Source organism: Ochotona princeps, chromosome 13 (assembly GCF_030435755.1).
Source record: "Ochotona princeps isolate mOchPri1 chromosome 13, mOchPri1.hap1, whole genome shotgun sequence".
Classification (NCBI taxonomy): domain Eukaryota; kingdom Metazoa; phylum Chordata; class Mammalia; order Lagomorpha; family Ochotonidae; genus Ochotona; species Ochotona princeps.
Genome location: NC_080844.1, coordinates 6,935,167 through 6,960,918, shown reverse-complemented (window position 1 = coordinate 6,960,918; position 25,752 = coordinate 6,935,167). Strand labels below are relative to the sequence as shown.

At 47.7% G+C, this 25,752-nt stretch overlaps 1 protein-coding gene across 2 annotated transcripts in view; it reads left to right on the top strand.

The window, feature by feature from the left end:
• Positions 1-25,752, top strand: part of WDFY4 (WDFY family member 4) — a 231,424-nt gene that overhangs the window by 144,798 nt on the left and 60,874 nt on the right. For both annotated transcript variants that reach the window (XM_058671561.1, XM_058671562.1), the window contains exons 40-44: positions 11,185-11,262; positions 15,587-15,793; positions 16,990-17,041; positions 17,937-18,103; positions 24,319-24,467. In XM_058671561.1, coding sequence (XP_058527544.1) covers positions 11,185-11,262; positions 15,587-15,793; positions 16,990-17,041; positions 17,937-18,103; positions 24,319-24,467 — 653 coding nt within the window. The remainder of the gene's footprint in view (positions 1-11,184; positions 11,263-15,586; positions 15,794-16,989; positions 17,042-17,936; positions 18,104-24,318; positions 24,468-25,752) is intronic.

Sequence of the window (25,752 nt, the reverse complement as noted above, 5' to 3'; positions counted from 1 at the left end):
AGAGGGGCCTAGGGGCAAGATCTGGAAGAATCCCCTTCACATTTTAAGAAAGAAACATTTTATTTTAGAATAGTTTTCATAACCATATTCACATTGAAAGGCAGCAGGAAATCTGGTCATAGCAGGTTCCTAAGGAAGAAAGAATTGGGAATATTTGGCAAGCAGCCCTAAGGTCTAGCCCATAGTCTCTTCTAGGCCAATAAAGACAGAAGCGGTCGTCGCTACTGTTAGCCTGTTTGCCAACCTTCTCTTAAAAGCCTCCAACTAGGACCTGGCATGACGGCTCAGTGGCTACATCCTCACCTTGCGTATACCGAGATTCCATATGGGCGCTGGTTCGTGTTCCGGCTGCTCCACTTCCAATGCAGCTCCCTGCTTGTGGCCTACAGAAGCTGTGGAGGATAGCCCAAAGCCTTGGGAACCTGCACCCACATGGGAGACTTGGAAAAAGTTCCTGGCTTCAGCTCAGCTCAGCTCTGGCCATTGCAGCTGCTTGAGGAGTGAATCAGACAGAAGATCTTTTTCTGTCTTTCCTCTCTGTAAATCTGCCTTTCCAATAAAAATAAATAAATCTTAAAAAGAAAAGCTTCAAATAGCAGAAACCCAGGCCTGTCTCATTATATCTCTTCAAACCCCAGTTGTGCAGGTTGTGGGTCAGGGCCTCTGGCCGTCTAAGAGGTGGACTTGGTGGCACTGTTCAAGCCACCCACCTGAGTCCAGGACAGCGTGCACCCAAAGCGATGTCCTGGGAAGCATGGGCTGTGATAGGCCTTCAGAGCAGCATTAGTGGAGACTGCAGCAGCACTCCGTCATGGGGAGGAGCCTCACTCTGCATACAGATATTTAAATTGTTTCACTTCGTGCTGCTTTTAATACCCTGGTCAAAGATGCCGTGCACGGAACACCTCTGTGCATCTTACCTACAGAGACTAGCCGTGCAAAAGATAAGCCAAGGGATTAGAAGAACTAATGCAGTGGTCCCATGCATCCATGCGACAGAGGCTGGGCACAGTCCTCACCGCTTGGTGCAGCCCCAGCCCTGCTGTGCACGAGGCTAGACTGCAGAGGCCCCAACCCTTGGCTGTCGTCTTGGCACCAAGTCGCCAAGCCAGATCTGAGCCGCTGCCTCCAGATAGCGGGCTTGCGCCTCTCTGCGAGGCCACACAACTATGATTATAGGACTAACGACGCTTCAAATAAACAAGCGTAATGACGGTCATCACTGGAAACCACAGGGGCTTCCTATGGGACAGCTTAGCAAGGGAGTGTCCCCAGCAGCTGGCTGGCCCTGGAGGATGTCCTGAGTAAAGGTGGGCACTGGAGTCCATTGTGGCCAGCTGACTTCCCCGCACTGCAAGAGGAATGCTTTGCCGTTTCCCAGGGCCAGAACAAACCTGTATCCCGAAAGGCAAAACTTCTCTAAGGAGGCGAGATCTGCTTTCCATCTCACTGAAACGGCCTTTGTTCTACTTCGAAGATTCTCAACTCTCTAATGCCCTGACAGTTGCCAAGCCAAGGCTATTTAGTTCCAATAAAGTGCTGCACAGCTCTGTTTGGAGTCTGTCCCTGATCTACAGGCCACTGTTTACGGCTGCCCGGGCAGATGGGCTGCTGCCCTTGAACTGACCCAAATTCCCTTCCTCTTGTTGCTGTCTCCTGAGTGAGACAGGTCTCATGACCATGAATGGACTCCGAGGCTAGGGCCCAAGGGCTGTCTGCTCAGTGCTGTGTGGACATCTGCTGTCATAAGGCACATGAGAAAGGGACATGAGGTGACAGTTCAAGGGCTCCTCTTCCAACTCTGCCACTTGCTGTGTTGAGGTGGTCACTTCTTTACTTGGTCTCAATAGCTTCTTCTGTAGAATAGGTGTGATGATAGCATGGCATTGTCAGAAGACTAAATGTTTTAGTGTGAGATGTAGGAACTCATTTGTCATTGTCAGTGGAGTTCTGGGGAACATGAAGATGAGTGGGATGTGGTGTTGAGAGCGCAGGCTAGGGGATGACACCCACGTGCAGACCTGCGGATACACTTCTAGCCAGCTTCCTTTGCCAGTCTCCCGAACACCGGCCGTCGCAAGCAAGGCTCCAGCTCAGCCCTCAGGGGAAGAAGCTTGTCTGCTCCCCAAGCCTGGATGTGGAGGCAGCAGGTGTGAACTGCCTCCCTCCACAATACGCCTCTTCCAAACGTCTCCACATTTGTACTCGCATGCCTGGCCCTAGCCCCGGCCTTCCCCGCCACCTGGCTCAACCTCATGCTGAACTTCTGATTTCTTTCTTTCTTTATAAAAATTATTTATTTTTATCGGAAAGGCAGATTTACAGAGAGAAGGACAGACAGGAAGAAAAGTCTTCCATCCACTGGCTTACTTGCCAAATGGCTGCAATGACCGACGCTGAGCCAATCTGAAGTCAGGAGCCAGGAGCCTCCTCCAGGTTGCTTACATGGGTGTAGAATCCCAAAGCTTTGGGCCATCCTCTGCTGCTTTTCCAGGCAGGGAACTGGATGGGGAAGTCATGGTTAGAACATGAACCTGTGCCTGTATGGTATGCTGGCGCTTGAAGGGAAGGGTTAGTTTATTGAGCCATTGTGCCAGCCCTGACCTCATCTTGCTCAGCTCTTCCCATGCATTCCATAGGTTGACGTTGCCCTAGATTTCCATCACGTTTCTGTCTGGGTTGCTTCAAATCTCTGTGACCCTGCTTCTCTGGGTCTAGACTTTGCTGTCTGTCCTCCAAGTTTCTGTGCTTGATTTTCTTTGCCTACTTCCCTCAAGTGACCGTGCATCTCTCAGGGTTAACCTAGGTACTGACGGTACACGAATCTATTGACCTTGGGTCTCTCTCCTGAACTGACACTGCAATTTCCAGTTTTTTGGTAGCATGCAAATTTGTCCTTCCTTTCTCTCTCTCCCTCTTTAACAATCTCTTTGTTTTTCCTCGTTTGTCTAAGTTAATTCACTCAGTGAAGCAAACTAGAAATCTTGCAGCTCTTGTCCACTCGCATTGTCACTTTCCACGGTCCTTGAATTGGACTCTTCTGTGCTCCTTGGTCTGCCTTACGTGTTCTGGCCTGCCCTGTCCTGGCAGTGCCCTGAGACATCTTCCAACCTCCAGTCTCACGTGTGTTAGGTCCTTCTTCCAGACTGCTGCCAGAGTGAGCTTGTCCAAACCAACTCCATCAAGTCACAGTGGGCTCCTATGTCAAGCCTCTCATCCAAGAGTCAGTAAAACAGTATCTCAATCCAGGAACCTTCTCTGGACACTGGTCCGTGCTAAGGTCTGTGACACTGTGAATGACACATTCATCTCAGGGTCCACCATGCCAATTCATTGCTATCTATCATTACCCTCTATTGCTGAAATGCCAGAAAGCCACAAGTGGGTTCATCTTGTACTCCAGTGCCAGGAAAACAGTAGCAATGGAAGTCCGCTGCAGGTCACGTTGTAGAGTAAGTCTGAAGCCAGAGACAGAGTATTGGAGCTGAGCTGTAAGCAACCCTAGGCCATAGCTTATAGATCAGGTATTTATTTGAAGAGTGGGGATGGTTTGTAATTGAACATAGGCAGCATTTCCTCTAAGTATTAATTTACAAGAGACCATCTGGATCACTTAAAATGAAAAAAAAAAAGAGCCTCTCTATGTTTCCAATGCCGTATGCCCAATTCCCTCTTCGAATAGCTGGCCCTTTGTAGCTTCCAAAACACTTTCACATTGCTGTCCACGCTAACCCAGTCACATTTATGCAGAACCAACAACGGAGGCACTGGGAACCTTCTTCCGTAGTCGACCAGGGGAATTTCAGAGAGATGAAGTGATTTGCCTGTGACACATGGCTGATAAGGCCAAAGAACCCAGGAGGGCCGACTTGTCTGCCTTCCCCTCCCCGAGTCTGCTTCTGCAACACCCAGAACGAGCCATGTGAGAAAAGTGTGTATTTCTCATATGGTTGCGTCGAAGTCAGCATGCCTGCAAGTCCCTGCCCTGGGCCCATTGCAACCCTTGGGGCCAGCCAGACAAGGCCCATCTCTCTTCCGCAGGATGGCACATCTGCGGCGGGAAGGCAGCTGCTTTGTGGCTAAGGGCACCCCCCAGAGTTCTCCACTCCTGCTGCGCGTCTCCACAGCAGCATATTAAACACAAGCCTGGGTTTTTTCCTTGGATGTAGAATCAGCCAAGTTTTTCAGCATTTTATGTCACTTGCGATACTCATAATGATCCTTTACTTATAAATGTGGATAAACAATATAACAGCAATATTGAAGAAACTTTTGCAAAGAAAAAAAAATAAGAGAAAAGAATAATCTTATTCCCATTACTCCAAAAACAGTAATTGGATTTTAAAAATTATATTGTTTTCATATTTTTCAGTCTTTCCCAATAACATCTTTTAAAAAAAAATGAGGCATAGTGCACATAAGAAAAAGTTTTAAAATCACAAATAGGCAGTTTCAAGAATTTTTTGTAAAGAGTTATTTGGAAGGCAGAACAACAGAAAGAAAACAGAGACCTTCCAGTCACTGGTTCAGTTCCCAAGCGATTGCAGCAACCAGGGCTGGGCCAAGCTGAAACTAGGAGTCGGGAATTCCATTCTGGCCTCCCATGTGGGTGCAGGGGCTCAAGCACTTGGGCCATCTTCTGCTGCTTTCCCAGGTTCATTAACTGGAAGCTGGATCACAAACAGAGTGGCCAGGACTTAAATCCGTGTCCTAATATGGGGCACCAGCATGGCAGGTGGCAGCTTAACCCTCTGTGTCACAGCTGCATTCCCCAGATTGAAGAATTTTAGCCAAGTGAGCGTAAAATCACCACCCAGACAAAAAAATAAGCAAACAAAACAAAAACCACAAAGCACACGAAAGGTGCCCCAGAAGCATCTAACTCCAGCCCCCACCTTCCTCTCAAATAGCCATTCCCTTGGTATCTAATACAATAACTGTTCCACATCTCAAGCTGTAGAGAAGTGAAATTACGTGGCTGCTGTTTTGTTTCATTCCCACCTGTGTTTGTAGGATTGGTTCATGTGGCTACAGGGAATTTATCCATTTTCGCCTCAGTGGAGTCAACCAGTTCCTAAAATTTTTTGGTCTCAGGACCCCTCGGCCTTCTTAAGAATGGTCAAGGGCTCCAAAGAGCTTTTGTTTATGTAATGTGCATCTACTGATACATCTTGTGGTAGAAATTCATGGTTTTTTTAATGTATGCATTCATTCATTTAAAAATCACAGCCATACACCCATAATGTGTAAACATAAATGATGTTTTAAAATTAGCTGTTTGCAGAGAGAAATGGACAGAATGAGAACTCCCATGGACCAACTCTCTCCCCAAATGCTCCTGCTGGACTAGGGCTGAGGCTGGAAGCCAGTACTGTGACCTAGCTCTAATAACCCAAGTGGCAGTGTCCCAGTTACTTACACCAGCACTGCTGTTCCTGGTTCTGTGTTAGTGCAAATGTGGGCAAGGAGCTACAGCCGCAAATCAGATCTGGGTGATCCAGTGTGGAATACAGGGGTCTTAGCCGCTGCGCCAGACACCCCTCCCCCTAAGTAGCTATCTTAATGAATAACTATATATTTTCCCAAAAATATGAAGACTGATACTTTTTTTATTTTTCAGTAAATCTACTTTCTATAGGATTTTTTAGAAAGCTATTGAGTTCTCATATCTACTTCTTTATTCACACCATTGAAACACTTGTTTTTCTAGTTGAAACATGAAGAAAATCTGGTGTGTCATTGGTATCTAGTTAGAAAGAAGAGGAACATTTTGATAGTTTTTTCCAGGACATTATATTCTTCTCTGATACAACAAAACTCAACAAGTAGTGATTTCTTAAACATATTTGAGATATCCTTCAATGACATTTTTACTGTTAATAATAGAATGATTTGTCTTTTAGTTTGATATTTCAACTCATATATAATTCTGTAAGAGGCATTGAAATGTGCATGTAATGTGTATTAGAAGTATTGATTTCCTAGTGATGTGTATTTCCTGATGATTGACATATTTCATTATGCACTATGGAAAAAATCATGCCCATACTGCCACCAATTTCATCAGAAAAACTTGATGCAATTGATAGTCAATAAGCTACCAGACAAAATATGTTTCTTAAAAGTCTTATATTTGCTTGAGAGCTTAAGTTATATCTTTAGCAATAAACCCCAGCAATTGTTTTATTTGAAAGAGAAGATTCACTTTGCTCCTTTTCAAGAAAATGCCTGTCAGCAATACAAATGTGTTTAAATACTGTTTTGTGCACCTGTCTTTCTCTCAAATACGGATGATGCTCTGTGCCAGAGGAGTTCATTCTGCTCACAAGTCCACAAGGGCTGTTGCATAAGATAGTTTTTAGCATGTACCACTGCTCAATGCAGACTTTCTGTTTTACCACACAGACTAAAGAAGCATTTTGAGGGATTGAGAATGAATAAAACCAATATTTTGACTGCTTTTTAAAAAACATCCTGCATAAGAATTGCCTCCCCCTGTGAGTACCTGGAGGTGAGGTTCACCTACAAGGACTGTCGCACAGGCAGCATCAATGCCTTGAATTAGGCTGAGCTACTAGTTTGTACATATCACTGCTTGGGGCGCATAAACACAAATATAAACACAATGGGGGGGAATAAAAATTTTCTAGTATTTTGTAGTTAACTCTGGCTTTTGATGCTTTCTGAAACAGTTTCAGAAATCCAAGTGATTCATGGATCATACTTTGAGAATCATTACTATAGAATATTCAGTATCTGGAGAAGAGAGGAGTTAAAAAGTTTGTAAAACAGCCAAATGAAGGCATACGTTGAGTTTGGAGCAATCCATGGATACAAGGAGTCTTCAAAAATACGTATTATATACTGCAACAAGGTGGAGGAATCCACCAGGAGGGAAGGGCATGGGGAGGGGTGGGGGGATTCCCAGAGCCTATGAAACTGTCACATAATGCAAAAATAATTAATTAAAAAGTTTGTGCTTTTGAAAAAACAGCATGATACCACGAACTTCAATGATTATCTTGGAAGTGCTTGCTTCTTGTCTCTTTTCTGGAAGAGAGTTTGTAAAATTCTTAAGTGAAACTGATCTGGGCTAGGAGATTTATTCTGGAGAGTTTCAAATTTAATTTATAAACCATTATAAGGTCATTCCAGCCATCTAATTCATATTCAGTGAGTTGTGGTAGGTTGTGAGTGGCAAAGCATTTGTCTGTTCATCTAAACTGCTTTAGCTTGCCTTTGGATGCCTGTGGGGATAGACCTTGATTCCTGCTTGATTTTAACCATCTATTTCTTTGATTTTCATATCATTGTCAATGTTTCTATCGTTTCGTAAAGATTATACCAATTCTTTAGTTCAATGGTTTTCTTTGATTTTCTAATTTTAATTAAATTGATTTCTGCTCTTTAATGACCTCTTTCTTTCTGTTGGATTGGAGGGTTTTTTTTTTTTTATTATTCCTCTCTTTTTATATTTCTACTTTATTGAGTAGGGACTTGGGTTATTGATTTGGGGCTTTGTCTGAGCCAGTCCTGGGCCCTGTAACAAAACACCACAGACAGGGTCACTTAACCAGCAGACATTTGCTGCTTCTGCCTCTGCTCAGATACCCTCAATGTCTGTGCACATTTGAGAATTACTTAGTGTTTAGGAAAAATCTGGTAGGGCTTGGGTCTATATTATTTTGAATCTTCAAATCAATTTTGGAGAAATTCACAAATTCGTACTCTTCCTATCCTAAAGCATGGTATATCTCCCTATTACTAGGTCTTCATTTTTTAATGGTGTTTTAGTATTTGTAGAAAACTTAAGGGTTGTGTTAAATTATTTCTAAATATTTGATATTCAATACTGTATAATATATCATGTTCAACTTACATTTTTAATATTTATTTATTGTTATTGGAAAGTCAGATATACAGAGAGAAGAGACAGAGAAGAAGATCTCCCGTCCACTGATTCACTCTGCAAGTGGCTGCAATGGCTGGAGCTGAGCCAATCCAAAGCCAGGAGCCAGGAGGCACGCAGGTGCAGGCTCCCAAGGCCTTGGGTTGTCTTTGACTGCTTTCCCAGGCCACAAGCAGGGAGCTGGATGGGAAGCGGGGCTGCTGGGATTAGAAACAGTGCCCATATGAGATCCTGGGCACGTGCAAGGCGACCACTTTTTGACCACTAGTCTGTGTCAGGCCCTTAGCTTACATTTTTAAACTTATTGTTAACATATAACATGAAATTGCGTTTGTATTCAGGAGATCTTGCTAAGGTTTCTTTTAGGTTATAATTTAACCATGGCTTTGGAGGGGGGATTTTGTTTGTACATGATAGTATTCACTACAACTGATTCTACTTTTATTTCTCCTGCTTCGAATCTCCTTCCATTTTCTTCTTTTCCTTATTCTGAAACATTAGAATAGTGGGTGGACATGGTGATGGGCACTCTTATCTCGCTTCCGATATCAGGGCAAAAATCAGTGTGAAGTTTGCTTCCAGCTTGTAGACACCTTGTATCTGATTAAAGACATTGTCTTCAGCTCACTCAAGGTTTTTCTAAATGAGCATCGCATTTTATGAAAACCATCTTCTGCATCATTCAAGGAGATCCTAAGCTGCCTCTCTCTCTCTCTCTCTCTCTCTCTCTCTCTCTCTCTCTCTCTGAGTAAAAGTGGTGGAGCACTTTGGCTGATTTCCAAGTACTCATACATTCTCGGTCAGAACTCCATGTTTGGATACACTGCACTTTCCAAGAATTGCTGAACCCAACTTGCTTTGCTTTGGAAGTTTTCCTCTCTAGTCCTTGTCCCCATTTATGTTCAGTTCTGAAGTTTTATTTGTAGGAAGAGTTTAATTGGTAGAGGTAGATTTTTAAAGAAGGATTTCTTTATTCGCTTATTTGAAAGGCAGAGTGAAAACAAAGTGAGAGAGAGGTCTTTCATCTACTGGCTCACCCCTCCACATCCACCCACCCCTCTCCCAGAGGCTGGTGATAATTAAGGCTGAGCAAGGCCAAGGTTAGGAGCTTGGACTCAATCTGGATCTTCCTTGTGGTAGAGACCCACACATTTGCTTTCCAGGGAACTTGATCAGGGAGCTGGATTGGAAGTAGAGCAGCCAGGACTTGAACTAGTCCTCCAATAAGACATGCTGGCATCTTAAGCAGCCGCTAATCCACTGCTGGTCTCCTAGTTTGTTTTTCTTCTTATGACAGAGGCAGACAGAGATCTCTCATGGGCTGATTCACCCCCTGGTGGCGACATCCGGGCATGCAAGACCCTCGTTGCATTTTCAATGTATCTCTAATAATTTTTATTTGTAATATTTCCCACACTTTTATCTCATCAAGTTTTAGAAAGAATTTTTCTTAAAATTCTCTCCTTTTTTGTCAGTCCTATCTATAGAGTTTTACATTTCAAATAAAGTTCCTTGTCTAGATTTAGTTTTTTCTTGTTTTAAAATTTTATTATTATTATTATTACTTTCCTGATACAGTTTTGTAGGTATAGGATTTCCCATCATTTTCTCCGTATTATCACAGTAGTATATTCCTTTAGTAATAATTAACTTTCTGCTATATAAGTGTTTCATGGCATTGTAGATATGGGCAGAAGTAGAACATGTAGTATCATACTATCAAGGTATTTTAACGATTTCATTGGGAGTCCGCCTTTTATTTAGAACAAAGACACATAATGCAACATATTTTCACTTCCCCATTATACAGTTCATCTGTGAGAATAATATATATACACTTGATTACCTGTATATGTATTTATCTCATACTTTGCATGAAGGTTATCATGTATCAGAGAAGATATGATATTTGTTCTGTTGGGACTGGTTTATTCTACTGCGTGTAATGGTCTCCACTTGGAACCTTTTTGTTGCAAATAGTAGAATTTCATTCTTTTTATGGCTGCGTAGTATTCCACAAACTAGATGTAACACAGTTTCTTTATCCTGTCATCTGGTGTGGGCATCTGGGTTGTTTCCATGTCTTCACTACTGTGAATTGTGCTGCCATAAATATAGGGTTGTGGGTTGTTTCCTTGTATGCAGATTCTATCTCATTTAGATCTAGTCCATGAGGTGGGATAACTGGGTCATATGGCAGATCAGTTCTCAGCTGTCTGAGCATGCTCCCTACTGACTTCCATAGGAGCTGCACTCACCTACAGTCGCACTGACAGTAGAGTAGGGTACCTTTCCCCCACATCTTCACCAGCCGTTATTAATTGGTTTCTGTGTGTAGACCATTCTCATTGAAGACTTAAAATTTGGTCCGTCTTGATAGAGTTCACGTCTCTGGGAAATTCTCTGCACTGTGCTTTTAGGGGCTGTACTCCTTGTACTATTTGGGGGCCTGTGTCTGATTCCTGGAACCAAGTAGACGTACTTTTTGTTTATTCGTCTTTTTGTGGGTGTCTCGGGTGATTTCTGTTTAATTGCTGGATGATCTGTATGAAACCCTGGACTAGGGAATGCAGGTGGCATCCTCGCTCTCCGGAGGGGATGCTCTTTGTCCTTCTGTGGACAGTTGCAGGATATAGATCATGGCCTTTCCATCAGGAGTTGAGCTCCTGATCAGGCTGGTCCACTGCTGATATTGCTTTAATAGGAAACATCTGGGCTTGTCTCTCTCCACTGCCCATTTCTAGCATCTTGATTTCCTGTTTCCTGAGATGCCTTCATAGGCCTGAACTCCAAGTTTTTTCTTCTTGGCCACTGGAGTTGGCCAGATCATCTCTCCATCTTTTCTGCTGCTCAGTCACTGCCTTCTGCTCAGCTTCTTGTGCAAATATTTCAAGGTGGGGGATCACAGTTCTTTGGGCTGTGGTTTGTTTTTCTCCAGGATCTCGGTTCCTCAGTCTGAGCGCTCTTGGTAACTCTGCTGCCTTCCAGCAGATCGTTTGGAATCCAGATTTATGTAGTCATTCTTGGGAGGGAGATGGAGCTGTATAAGCCAACTCAACATGGGTGGAAGTAGAAGTTCACCATGACCTGTACTTTGAGGGTGTTAGCATGCAAGTGTGTTTAACATAGGGGATGTCTTCCTTTGTGTCTTGGGACTGATCCAACCAACAAATTTTGGAACCACTATTTCTGCCTGGCAGTTGGTCAGGATCAAGAAGCTTTGATGAAAGATGACAACTGTCATTCGTCTGTGACTTGTCCACTGTGTTTTCCAGGATTTTGTGTCATGTATAGAGAACTACAGAAGACAAGGACAGGAGCTCTATGCGTCTTTATACAAAGACCACGTCCAGGTAAGAAACAATGCACTTACAAAATAACCATTGATTGAAGTAACATCATCTGCATTGGAACCTACCTTGCGCCTGAACAAAGAAACTGGGAAAGTCTTTGAAATAAGCTGTAGATGAGCCTTGTAGGTGTGTGGCCCAAGTCAGTCATTGCTCATCAGTGACTCGGTTCCTTCTGGCATGACCTATGCTACGGACTTAGGACTCAGGAAAGCAGTGCTGGGAGCCCAGAGTGCCCCGGATTCTGCTAGGTGCTGTCAGCACAATAGTGAACATATAGGTGTGGGTCATACCATCAGACAGGTTCCCTGCAAAGACAAAATAGAGCTTACATAACTTCACCAGGAAGTAGATGACCATAAAGCGTAATGACCACTAGACCAGGACAGATCAGAACAGAGAAGGCACCAGGGGGCCAACGAGGCAGCCTTTGGAGCTGAGGTCTAATGAGGGAGGATTAAGAGTTGAAAAAAATCTTGGAATGAGTAGTCCTTGTAGACCACAAGTGATCATGTGTACAGGTGCTCAGAGCAGGATGTCTTCAGTTGACTGGAAGAAGTGATAGGAAGGAGCTGGGCTGAAAGGGAGCAAGAGAAAGACAAAGCAGGAGACAGAGTAGATGGGGCTGGTGCTGTGTTGGCACTTCTGCCTTTGATCCCATGTCTGATGAGTTGCCACTGAGAAGGACTGGGTGTTTACAGGATCTCCCCGGGGATGGCATTTTCTACAGTCCAGGCAATAGATTCTCAAGTCCATCAGAACTGGACGTGAATGCCAGGGCTGCCCTCTCCCAGGCCTGCATTCTGGACTTCTGGGCCCCCACCTTTGAGCCAGGGCAATGCTTCCTAGCAGTGGAGACAGAAGAGCCAGTGTGAGGCACCTTTCCTGTGGCAACACAGAACAGGTGCAATCCTGGTGTGGTGCTGATGTGTCAAGGAGAGATTTTGTAGTTGACAGGACTGTTTATCAAAATTCAAAGCAATTATCGCTGCTTATAGAGAACCCAGGATACAGAATTAAAGCGTTCTTCATTGTATTGTTATCTGACCCACTGGTCCATTCCCAAGCCTGTGAGAAGCACAAGAAATCAGAGATGCTGCTGACACTACTCGGGCTCAGAGGTACTTAGTAGAGGGGACCCCCAGAACCCAGAAGAAAACAGAGTGATGGGGCCGGCACTGCAATGTTCCCTGTAGGAAGGGAGGGACCATTTGTGTGTCTTCAGTGAGGCAAAGAGGCAGGAGGGATGATATGGTGTCCAAGTCGTTCATCAGCTGAGTTCAAGGCACCTGCTCCAGTTCTCTCCATGCAGGCTCCTCTGGAGGTCTGTAACATATCCCCAGGATCAGGAGTTCCTGAGATGTGCAGTCTGCACTACCCCAACCTATAGTCTACAACAGCCTCGCAGGCGCCCTTGGCCACCACGAAAGGGATTGGCATGCCTGCCTGCTGGGGTCTGTCACAACAACAAGCTGGTCACGCAGATTCTTGGTTTGGATAAAGGATTCACCCCGGGTGCTGCTTCTACTTCTGTGAATCCAACTGCATAGTGCAAGGGAGCAGGGCACCTTGCTGGAAGACCTGGATGTTGCCTGGGTCTCATAGATGAACACCTGCACACCAATGCCCACATCACATGGAGCCCCTGATGTTACTGGTGCTAGTGATGTGGCCAGGAGATCCAGTGGCCGTAAGATAAATTGTTAAAGATTATATCCTCATCCGACTCATACCAGGTCATGGCAGAAGATGGTGTTGATCTGAACTTGTGACTCAGGTCTAGTCAAGGACATGACCTTTTTCCGGACCTAGGATTGGAAGAACCTGAGAGATCTGGTGCAGGATGAGAGAGACGGGCTCTGTGGCACCCACTCTGTTTCTGTTGGACCTGTGAAATCGCAGGTTTGCGTTTTGAGGCACAGGATCTCGGCATGGGCTCCAAGGCCAGCAGGGAAGGATCCAGCCATGGGGAACAACATTATACCAGTCAGGTTCATGATCAATAGAAGGGCCTGACTCAGGTCCAGGGTGCACTTGAGGAAGTTGGGCAGAGCTTTGCCATCAATTGAGGTGTTTTTGAGAAAGATCAGCGTTTTTTGAGGCCGATCCATGAGGATGTTGTTCAAGTGTTTAAATATTTAAGACAGAATGGGTGATTTCAAAGAAGGCAGACAATAGTTCCTGTCTGATGAAGATAATGAAGTTTGGAGCATTTACCCCTCTTTTTCAAGAGGGAGTGCATTTTCCCTCCACTTCCAGGAAAGTCAAGTCCAAACAGCACACAAACACCAGGCTTGCAAAATCCACCCCAATTTTCCAAGGACAGTTTCTCCTGATGCACCCAAGGAGACCCTCCCCAGAGGGACCATGGGGCAGGTGGGGGGACATCCACAGAAAGCCACGTGAGCCTTCGCCTACTTGACCCTTTACCCAGAACCAAGAGGTCATTGGAGGTGTCACAGAGCAAAAGGCCTGACATGAGTCATTCTCCCAGCAGGGATGCCCAGCATTGTGTCCACAGCAGGTCAGGCAGTCTGGTCCCTAACCTACCAGATCTCTCTTCACTCCCGTAGTCCTGGCCAAAAGTTCTGTCTGCCGCAGCCTGCTCAGACCGCCCCCCCCTTGCTTTGTCCACATCCTATTCATCCCCTGCTCTGGCTCCAGAGGCTTCTGCCCAGTTAGACACATAGACCCTCCTGTCCTTTTCCCTTCATTTTTGAAAGGTAGAGAGACAGAGACAGATAAAGAGATCCACTCTCCATGAGCTCACTAAGCTGCCCCTTCCCCCAATGCCCACACCTGCTGGTCATTCAAAAACAAGAGCCAGGAACTCCATCCGGGTCTGCCGAGTGGGTAACAGGGACCCAAGGACTTTGAGTCACCCCCCTGCTGCCTGCTTAGATGTACATTAACAGAAGGCTGGACTGGAAGCAGAGCAAGGCCTTGAACCCAGGCACCGTGGTGCGGGACATGGGTATCCCAAGTAGCAGCAGCTGTCCTTTGTGGTTTTGAGTGGAACAGGAACCCTACACTGCACAGACCCATGGCTCTCTGAACTACCTGTGCATCTCAGGGAAACTTCCTCTCCTTGCCTCTCAAACAGTAGAAATTTTAAGATAAAAAAATTTGAGGTAATCCACCAATGAATAGCAAAGGCTGTCCCCACTCCCCATCTGTGTTTTTGTGGCAATGCCATTGACAAGTTCTGAGAAGCCATTCGGAACAGCCCAGATCCTTGGAACCCACCCCCACTGGCCTTGGAAGTCCCTCCTGCAGGTGGAGGAATCCAGCTTTCCAGTTTACTTGGAGGCCTTGCATTCCCCTAGACTGGGTTAAAATCCAGTCTTGACCACCTTCTGACCTTGGGAGAACCATAATTTTTTCTCTGAAGACTGATGGTTTCCTGGGGGTACTGAGAAGTGCTGGCTTGTGGGAAGAGGCAATGGGGTCAACATGGACTCATCCTCACACCCAGACACAGGTCTCTTTTCTAGTTCAGTCTGCAAGCCCTACGCTTTTCATCATTAGCGATGTCACCTTTCTACCTTCTGAAACATTTAGGGCTAAAACTATGCACTAAGTAACTGCCAAAATTCACCAGGTTAGACAAAGTGAATCAGGACATGTCTTTGAAAGTTTATGGGCAAAGCTTCAGTGTGGCCTGCAAGCGGAGTTTAGGGCAAGGATCTGCTTTTCAGAAGATTCCAGGTCTCCAGCTGAAGACCTCAACCACAAGGGTTTCCTAGACACTAGGTTGGATGTTTGAGCATCTGTGGACATTCCAGAATCCTTGAACAATCCAGAATCGTTAAGACATCAGGATGGAGATGGCCTGCAGGCACCTGTCAAGCCAAGTCTGTCATTTGATAGAGAATGCGAGGTCAGGAGACAGGGATGATAAGCAGAAGCCAACCAGCTGTTGGCAGGGCTGCTAATTCCCTGTCTACCGCCAGTGCAGGTGGCTGGAACAGGTGCACTCAGCTAGAGTTTTGGAGAAAGGAAGCTGGGTGAAATTCCACGTTCATTTAGAGAGCGAATGATCAGCTTCGAACCTTCCAGACCTGTAACCCCCCACATGGCAACTGGAGTCCTGTGACCCTGGAGACCTGCACTGTTTCCCAGTCCTAAGCAGGACTCATTTGATGATCTCCAAGCTGAAAAAAAAAAAAAAAAAGCCTCCTCCTGCTGCCGGCCTGGGGGGATTGTCTGGGCAGTGTCCACTCCACACCCGGAGAGTGCCCAGGCCCTGCCTATTGCCCCACGCAGGTGAGGGAACAAGGCCTGTGAAGGGAGTGTCCAGAAGTGACTCTATGTTTCCGCTCCCCAGAGATGGCAGTGTGACAACATCAAGGCCGCCAAGGCCTGGGCCCGGATCCAGGAACAGCTCTTTGGGGAGCTGGGCTTGTGGGGCCAGGCGACAGAAAGCCCTGCCTGCTCCCGCTGGGAGCTGGACTGGCGAGAAGGACCCGCTCGCATGAGGAAACGCATCAGAAGCTTGTCTCCATGGGAGGGCCCAAGTCCCGGAAGGCAGCAGGTAGGAGCCGGAGGCATGAACAGCAATGGTGTGAGGTGGAACTGTATAGGAATGTGGCTTCGGAGCTTCCCCATCATGGCCCTCCTCGAGTGGGTGTGCAGTTAAATGCAGGGGGATCCCATTATTAATTTCTGATGTCGATCAGCAGAAGGAGTTGCTAACCTTTCCAGGAACGTCACAGAAGGGCTCTGGTTCACTGTAACCTGAATGTGTGGCTAGACATACGTGTGAATGAAAGGTTGTACAGTTCATGTCTACACTGCTGCCCTGCAATCCACAAAAGCCCCAGTGAGTGGTGTAACCTGGGAGGGCAGGGGGCAGTGTTGGAAAAGAGCTGGATGACAAACCCTGTCGGTTTGTGCCAAGTTCTCACACTGCCACTCGCCTTCTTGCATGGGCAAATGCCGTGGCAGATTTGCCAGTGAAAATCCCTGGAACCCAGCTACTCCTGCTGGCTCAAAGCCAGGAACTCAGTCTAGACAACATACCAGCTGTCTTAGCTGCCAGACCATGTGACAGTGTCCTGTAATGAGGCTTGAACGATGTCATCAAACTCACGTTTTTGTTTTGTTTTGTTTTTGCCTTTAAGGCAAGAAGCCTTTGGGTTCATTTAGCTGTGGGTCTAGATTCAAAATATGCTGGAAGGAGGAATGTTGGTTATTCACAGTTGCATTCATCCCATTTGCAACCCCTTCTAAAACCTACTGAAAAAAATTACATTTGGTTTATTCAGTAGACCCTTGCATGTTTTCCACATTGTTGGTAAACATGACAGGCATACAGTATTGGAGGATGGAAAGCAGGCAGGCCGCTCACTGTGCCGGTGATGCAGCCAAACCTGTGCTCTGCTCTCCCAGGCTGTCTAGCTCCTGAACCTCTTCCCATGGCCCGTGCAGGTGACCCCCAGACAGATGTGCAAATGGCTCTAATCCCGTTTTGGCATCCTCTGTGGTAATTACCGTCAGTCCTCCTTAATGGAAGCTTGTGGGTTTTCTCCCCTTCGACTCGGGAACATTCGTACTTGCATTTTCTTGTGCTCCTATGGGAGCTAGCCTTCCCTCTCCTTGCACCAGGGTCTTGGGTGGTCTGAGGAGTTGCGTGTGTACCTGTTGAGTTTGTGAGCCTGCAGGACTGGGGGTGTGGACATACGTGTCACATCCAGGATTTAATGTATCTTTTCTTTGATCTTCTTTCAGGGGAGCCTTATGAAAAAGGACAGCATTTCTCAAACGCACGCTGGAAACCACGGTATTCAGTGGATCTATTTTCCCTTTAATAATTAAGCCAGTGATTCATTGTGATCCCTGTGGCGTTAAGTGTACTAAACTCAGGCTTTGGAAGAGTCAGACGCTGCAAGGCTAAAGCAGATGGAGTGAGTCCTCCCCATTACTGTGCTCCCAGGAGTGCAGGGCAGCCTCTTCCAGACCCAGGTCCCGGTGCGGGGAGAGTTTTGCACCCAGACAGCGGCAATCAGAATTCTTTCTTTGTCAATTTGCTAGCTCAGGGAGACCGTGCAAAGTACTCAACTGCATGTTATGCAGTAAGTGAGACCAACACACAGAAGGACAATAAACTGACCTAGAATAAAAACAGATGGAAAGGGTTTTTAGCACCTTTTACACGGAGCTGCCTGCTTTCCGAAAAGGACAGAGCTGTCATCACTTTCATTTCCCAGATTTAAGGAAAATAACGTGGGGGTCATATTTGATGCCAGTGCTTCCTCTTTATCTGTATGAATTTCATAAGGGAATGCAGTTGAGCTAGATTTTGAAAACAAGAAACTATTTCAAGGATTATTTTCAAAGGACATTGTGGCATGAATACATCCCAATGCGTGCACGCACACACACACACACACATGATCTTCCAAACTGTGTATGTTCCCCAAAGACTCCGACTTCCAGTTGGAGCCCATCCTATTCCATGAGTTCTGTTGTCCTGCAGTCGCAGCCAGAGTCATCTCCCCTGCGTGACCACATCAGTCCCTTGGCAGAAGCGGTGGGCACTCTGGCTAAGTGGCCCATGTGGTCCACTTCCGCCCTGGAGCCTTGCAGTTCTCTCAGTGAGCCAGCGACAGGCATGGCCTCGCTCGTGATGTCCAGTGGCTCAGGTCAAGCCCTGTGTCCCTCTGTTGCCACCACAGATGAACTGACCCCGCAGGAGCCTGAGAGCGAGCCACACGAGGAAGCCGTGGACTGCACCCAGCTGACCTTCTTCCCCGCCTTACACGAGAGCCTGCATTCAGAAGACTTTCTGGAGCTGTGTCGGGAAAGACAAGTTATCTTGCAAGAGCTTGCTGCTGGAGAAAAGGTACTGCAAACCGTGGCGGCTGCTCTGTGAGACATCAGAGAGCCAAGCTCCTTCCCACACACGCTATAGAAACCAGCAAAAGCAACTGACCCTTCCGATTGCAGGCACAGGGAGAACGGGGTGCAAATGCAAACAGCTACGGGTGTTGTATGGCATGTCGACATGGCAGGATGCCTCAGCCCATGGATCCAGGCTGTCTCTCCACCTTCATCTCCCCTTGACCCAGGGGTCAGCACATTTGTGTGAAGGGTGGAGTTGGGGTGTGCATAGGCCCAGGATGCAGGCTGGGAGCCAGCTAGTGGGACATCCTGGGGGAGCCCAGACAATGCATGCTCATTCACATGCATGCCTAGAAGTAGGCCAGAGAGGGGAACCCCGAAACACTGCCCCCTTCTACCCCAGTCCATCAGTGGTGTGGGGGAGAAACCACAGGTCCTTATTCTGATCTGAGTTTTGGCCACCTGCCTCTGTGCACCTCAGGTTTCTTACCTGTAAGTGGACTTGGCAGCCATTAGAGAGCATTCCGGTGAGGTTCAGATGGGGAAAGGAAGCGAAGAGGTTAGCTGGGGTTGCTCGAGGTCTCCCAGGTGTCGCAGTGAAGGAGGAGGGGGCGAGGTGGGGCTGGCAGCGTTGCAGGGACTTCACACACCTGGCAGCTCTGCAGGTTGGTCTGGCCCAGGTGGGTGAGAGTGAGTCTGAGCTGAAACCTACTGGTGAGCAGTGGGCACTTCCGAGAGCCTGGGCTGTGTGCGCACAGGGCTAAGGTGGAAACCTGCCTTCAAGGCCAACCTAGGGGTTCCTGCTACAAACTGCGCCAGACTCAGTGCCGTGTCCAGTGGCTACAGGCACAGCCCGAGCAGCTCTGGGCCCTGGCCCGTTGCAGCCTGCAGTCACCCTTGACATTTGTCCTGGGTCCAACCAAGGTCCACTGGGGAGAACTCCCCTAACCCTGAGGCAGCATGGAACATGGAGGAGGCTGCTCTTCCCTCCAGTGCCTTTTACTTAAGCTTCAGTCTGTCCCAGCCTGTGTCCCCACGCAGCAGGGAGCTGTCAGAAATACCACACAGCAGCAGGGATCCCCAGTGTGTGAATGCAGCAGTGTGTGAGGCCCAGCAGGGGGTGATGAGGTGGGATGGAGCAGGAGCTGTCCTGATTCTGCTTAGTGCCTGGCATCTTGTACCTGCAGGGAGGGAGCCACTCTCTCCCTGGAACCTCGAGGGATTGGATTGGTGAAAAGCCAAAGCGTGTTGTTTGCAGCACAGGTTGGGTTGTATGGGCTTCGTGGTCAGTTGTGGAAAGGGCCAAGGCTTGCTGAGCCAGTTTCAGCAGACAGGTCTGCCTCCTGGACACGCAGATCAGGTGCCCTAGGGAGGGACTGTGAGCAGAACCAGGTACTGCCCTGGCTCGTTGCTAGTGCCGCCTGCACCACATACAAAGTCCAGTCATTCAGGGCAAATCACACAACCATTCCTGGGCCCTGTAGAGTTCTAACTTCTCTCCTTGCCAGATTAGATGCTCCTGCTCTGATGGCCTTTGGGAGACGCAGCCCAGGAGACTGCAGGACCTAATCTCCTTCCAGGTCTCAGGGTGGCCTGTCGCTGGTGAAGGCCTGTGGAGCTACTGGTGTCTCCTGCTCACTTACGCATGTATACACACACACACACACACACACACACACACAGAGACACTCATCCCTAGGGAGGCAGAAGCTGGCAGTGCTGGAGCACCAGCGAAAGCATCGCTTAATCCACTGATTTCTGGAAAGCACAGGCTGCGATTGCCTCGGGCGCTACCTGGGATGGTAATTATTCAATCACTCCACGCCGTGTGTTTGTGTGTGTGTGTGTGTGTGTGTGGTGTGTGTGTGTGTAACTGCCAGAACTCGGCGCATTTCTCCACATACAACTCCTCAGTGTGACACGAGGACAGCTTGTTTCCATGCAGGCTCCCTGCAGGCCCGTGTCAGTCTCTGAGTGGCTAGGGACAGTCCGTAGGAACCTTCTGTATAGCTTCCAGATCCAGACCACGGGGGTAAATGCAATGGAGCCTTTCTGTTTCTTGCTGTTATTCCTTTAGATGATATGCAAACTCAGGTGTCTGATTTTTCTTCCCTCTTACACACTTATCTTGAGATGTAAGTTTGACCCTGGAAGAAATGATTGGCTGGAAGGGAACAGATCCCACTGTGGACGGCAGAGAGCTGTGTCTCTCCCACCATTTTTTTTTCTGGGCATTTTCACTGAGACTGTTTGTATCAAAAGCAAAGGAGGACAGGGAGAGCTGCCTGTCTGAGCCGTAACCTCCTTTCTGGAGGACTCGCCACTGCACTGTGACACACTGACCTGCAAGTGTCGTTTCTGCCCAAGACCATCTGGACCTTCCTTGAGCGCACACTCAGGCAGTGCATCCCTGGAGTTCACTTCCATGCGTTCAAACCGCAGCCAGGCAAAAATGTTTGAAACAGAGGTGCACCTGCACCGAACATGTTCAGACTTCCAGTCCCATCATTCCCTTCATGAGATCCTAAATATTACAGTGCAACAGCTGTGGTCTCCATGTTTAAATGTGTTGAGGATGGCAAGTGACGTGGAGACAGTCCGACATATATGGGAGGATGTGAGTAACTGCCTTGCAGACTGACTTTGTCACATCAGGGAATTAAGCATTCTTGCTTTGTGCTGTTTGTCCAGACACCTGGCACCAGTCCCGCAAGGACACCTAATATGTACATGAGGACATTCCTGAGCAGGCCTTGAAACTGTTCTGGGCTGGCCTCCCTTCCCTGGGACATGCACACACTAGCACATCCACCCTTGCACACACACGCATTACACACCACGTACCCCTGAGTCTGATTCTGACCTCCAGCACTCTATAATCTCCAAGCATGTCCAAGTGATTCAAGACTCGCCTTGGCATGTCCATGTTGTAAAAAAAAATTTTTAACTCAACACCGGCCTCTCCCTTCCTTCTAGTAATTTTTTAAAATAGGTATTTTCCAAAGTTTATTTATTTGACAGGAAGACATAAAGCAAAAGCAAGGGGGAGTCCCAGACTTTGGTTGACAGTGCCCATGGAGGTCAAGACTGGACCAGACAAAAGCCAGGGACTCAGTTCAGGCATCCCATACAGGGGACAGGGATGCAGCTACATTTGCCATCACAGCTGCCTCCCGGGATCTGCCCTTGCAGGAAGCTGGGGTCAGGGGCCCGAGATGAGTGGTCAACCCAGGCACCCCCGTGTATGATGTAGACATCTTCAATAGTGTGTCAGTCACTGGTACAGACAGCCACCTCTGTTCCCAGCCTCAGCATTAACTCTTCTCTTTGTCACCCCTCCATCCAGTGAGGTACCCCACCTGTGCTGCCTGAACCCCTGGACCTCTGCCTCATGTGTTGTGCTGGGAGAGTTGGTATTCCTCTTTCTTCTCCCAGTTAGGCGATGAACAGTTAGGAATGTCTTATTTCCATCTTTACTGATGGCTGTGGGACACATGATACATATTGGATGTAAAATGAATGAATGAACAGGTGCATGAGTGATTCGTAGTAGTGTGCTTCCATTACGTGGAACCTCATTTTCTCAGCTAAAGGCCCCATGTCAGTTTCTGTGTCTGGGCCTTGGCTGAGCTGCATCAGAATTTCCTGGGCTGCTCCCCAAAATGCAGATTCCAAGGTGCCCTCTGAGCGTGTTGGATCAAAACAGTTGAGGGAGCATGATTTTTTTTTCCAAATTACCCAGATGATGCTCATATGTGCTGTGTCTTGAGTAATTGTCCAAGATCCTCAGGTCCAAGTTTCTGAGTATTTCCAACTGGCTGGAAAGGTGCTCCAATCTCCATCAGATTGTGAGTGAACACACCTCACGGTGGGCACTGTGAGCTAGCTGAGCAGTCTTCAGAAAAAGCGCCGCGGCTTGCTTTCAGTTGGTGCAACCGAGCGAGAGCAGAGGCATTGACTGTTTGCAGTGAACAGTGAGCAGACAGGCGGCAGGGGGCGTCCCTGCTCCTTGTCTCAACCCGTGAGGCTGCAGCTGGAGAAAGAAACCGTGCACTTTTGCCAAACATGGATGAGAACATCTCATTGTTCTGGTAGCTGTTCCCTTTGATGACGCTAAGTGATTGCCCCACGTAACACATGGCCAACGTAGAAGACATAGAGACCAGAGTTTATGTGTAGCCAACATAGATGCGGTTTTATCACTCCTCTCTTTTTGAGTACTTAACTTTCAACACATTAGAATCGATTGAAAAGATTTTAAAAAACGCACCCATGTCCAACACAAAAAAAGTGCAGACTTTTTTGGGGGGAGGTCATGATTTCCTAGCCAGTACAGCATACATATATTTATATGGCCTTTGCATTGTTTCATGCATTCTAAGTAATCTACAGAAAATTTACACTTGATCTTAGCCCAGAGGCTGAAAAGCGGTAAGGGATCATTTAAAGTATGAGAGGATGTGTGTTTTTTAGTACAGAAGTTCTGTTCCAGTTGATAGTAAGGACTTGGGCACCCATGGATTCTGGGCTTCCCTGGGGTGGGGAGGGGCATCCTAGAACCAGTTCCACGTGGATACCGAGGGAAGACTGTCCTTATTCCATAGGCCGACAGCAAGAGAAGGGACTGAAATCACAGGTGAGCAGGAGCGTGCGCAGGGGGGCACACAGTGAATTTGAGCACAGCTAGGACCTTCCCTGCAGGCAAACTCATCACGCACAATCGTGACCAGGTATAGACACGAGCAGTTCTGCAGCCGCGGCCTCTCCTCCCCAGTTTTGCCTCTCACCCACGTGTTCCAGAACACCTGTTGGCAATGGAATCAAAAGAAAAGTTTATCTCAAAAACAATAGCAACAACATTAGAACCCATGCAGTTTTCCACACTAGTTTCCATCAACTATCATGGAAATCAGGAGTAGCGCTCAGCCGCAGACTAGCCGTGCTAAAGAGGACCCCAGAGAGCGTGTTCTTGACCTTCTCCCCATGTGTCCCCTGGGGCCAGGCTTCAGGAGAAAGTCCGAGCAAATCATTGCCCAGGCGGCTTTAACTCCAGAGACTTTGGGAGTTTCCAAACAGTCTGTTGGTCATCACACACAGGGTTAGATGTGGCCCTCTTCTGTTACCCGCCCACCAGCAGCCACGATCTCTTATCCATCTGATCTTATTTTTTTTTTAAAAAAAATTCTACTCAAGAAGCACAAAAATTTCCCCCTCCTGGAAAAGTGATCGGTAGGCTCGTGGCCCCAGAGATGTTTCCATGGTGAGCACACCGAGGCAGAAGCCCTCTGGGGGTGCCTTTAAGCCGGACTTGTCCTTACTCTTGGTCTTTTCACACTCCCTAACCATCGATTCCATGTAAGGATCACCTGGTCCTTACATAACATGCAGAGCTCTGGACTACACTGAAGTGACCCAGCTTCCCTGGAAGCCAGCTGTGAGGCAGGGGTGCACACGTGAGTTTTGTGGGCATGTGGGTCTTAGGGATGGGTAGCTGGAAGGGTGCATCTCTAAAGATGTCTTGGCAATGACCTCAGTGGACTCCAGGCCTCTAGGCCTGGAAGGTTCCTTAGAGCTACCTTGCTCTGAGATAAGGGCCTAAGCCTTATTTCCATGTTGTCTGTACTTGGTTTCCAACTGCCACCAACAGGCATATGGCTTGGGCAGTTGTCCTCTTCAGCACAGGCAACAGCTGGAGAAGACACATTTCAGTCCAAGTGGAAGGGTCTTGGCAATATTGGCACCACCTCTGTTCATGCTTGCCTTGCACTTGTTGTGTTGGACAGGTCTGGCTACAAGTCCTGGCTTAGCCGCTCACCAGCTGGTGCAGGACAAACTCCTTCTCTGTCCCTGAGGTCCCGAGTGAATTCTCCTCATTGTTCACTGCAGGGTGGACTTTCTGTAGGGTGGAACTCTGCTTAAGGTGGGAGTAACTTCATGGACTGAATACAACACCCCCTAGCACCCTACTGCCTTGGTGCAGTCAGTGGTGGCCTGCAGTAGACCGAGTAACTCATGAAATCCTGGGTACAGAAATGCCACATCAGCTGGAAAGAATGGCCCAGCTCAGGGGCAAGCAGCACTGGCACTGTCACAGGGCACTGTTTTCACCTCCATGGGCCCGGTAGGTGGCCTATCCCTGCCTCCCTGTGTTTGGTGAGAACCAAGGGCACACTTCCTGGTGCATACAGCCTGACTCTTGGCACTCTCCCCTTGCAGGTGAGCCAGAAGTTCTCCCTGGTGATCGTGCAGGGCCACCTGGTCTCCGAAGGGGTCTTGCTCTTTGGCCACCAGCACTTCTACATCTGCGAGAACTTCACCATGTCTCCCACGGGCGATGTCTACTGCACCCACCACTGCCTATCCAAGTGAGTGCTCTGCTCCTCCCAGTAGACCCTTCCTGAACCCTGGTTTTCCACACAGGCAAGCCCTATGTATCCCTCCCCTGCACCAGGTCCTTCCTCAAGGGTTGGGGGTACAACAGAACCAGGAGCTGAAGCAGAAGAACCTGCTCTTACTGGCCACCCATGAATGTGACTCGCAAAGGTGGTGTCAGGAGTGGCTTGGCAGCAGAGAACTGGCCCTGTTTGTTTCCTTGGACCATTGGAAGAGTGCAGTTCAGCGCCATCAGCTTACCCCTCTGAACTCCCTGCACTTTGTGAGGCCAAAAGAGTGCAGTTGGCAGCCCAAGAGGGTTTTTGCACAAAGAGTTTCCAGCAAGATCTAGACCATATGGGAATTCTTAGGCATCCTCCTGCGGTGGGATGACCTAATAGAATTGTTTGCATTGGGGGCTGCAGGAGCTACCCGAGGAAGCAGGAGAAGACAGGGTCTCAAAAGATAGGTAAAATTTGGATCAACATTTTCAGTCATTTTGCAAGCAACCAATACCAGAGGTCTTTGGCAGTAAGCTCCAGGGTTCTTGTTTAGGATCAAGTGCATGTGATCTCTTTGACCTCTAGCCACTGTCACGGATCCGTTCCCTTGCATTTATAACTGACCGACCATGCTTGCACCCTGGCCTGAAGTTCAGTTGTGAGGCTGTGTGTTTTCATTTCATTGTTGGCTCTTAAAGACTTTCAGACACAACTTGTCTTTAGGAAGAAGCAGGCCTGCCTGGTAAGGTAAGCCCCAAGGTTCCCAGTACAATAAGAGAACTGAGCTGGCCAACTGTCAAGTCAGCTTATATCAGAATCGCCTGGAGAGCTTGTAGGAACACAGAACTCTGGGCCCTGCTACCACTGGGGTTTTAGTTCAGTGGGTCTGTGTAGTACCTCATAGTTCTCAAAATTTATTTATTTAGTTAATTGCATTTGATTCTAAAGGCAAAGAAACACGAGAGACAGACAGCCAAGATAGGAAGACAGCGCCTCTCTACCGGCTCATTCCCCCTAAATACCAACAGCAACCAGGGCTGGCCGAGGCCAAAGCCAAAAACCAGGAGTTCAATCCAGGTCCCCTATGTGAGTGACCGGGACCTCAATACGTAAGCTGCTCCCTGCTGCCTCCTGGGCGCTCCTAAGCAAGAAGCTAAAACGGAGAGCAGAACTCTGATTTAAACTCAGACCCTCTGATGCATGTGTCCCAAAAGTCGGCTTAACCATCACGCCAAACAGCTGCCCCAAGTGCCCAAGATTCTAAAAATATTCTATT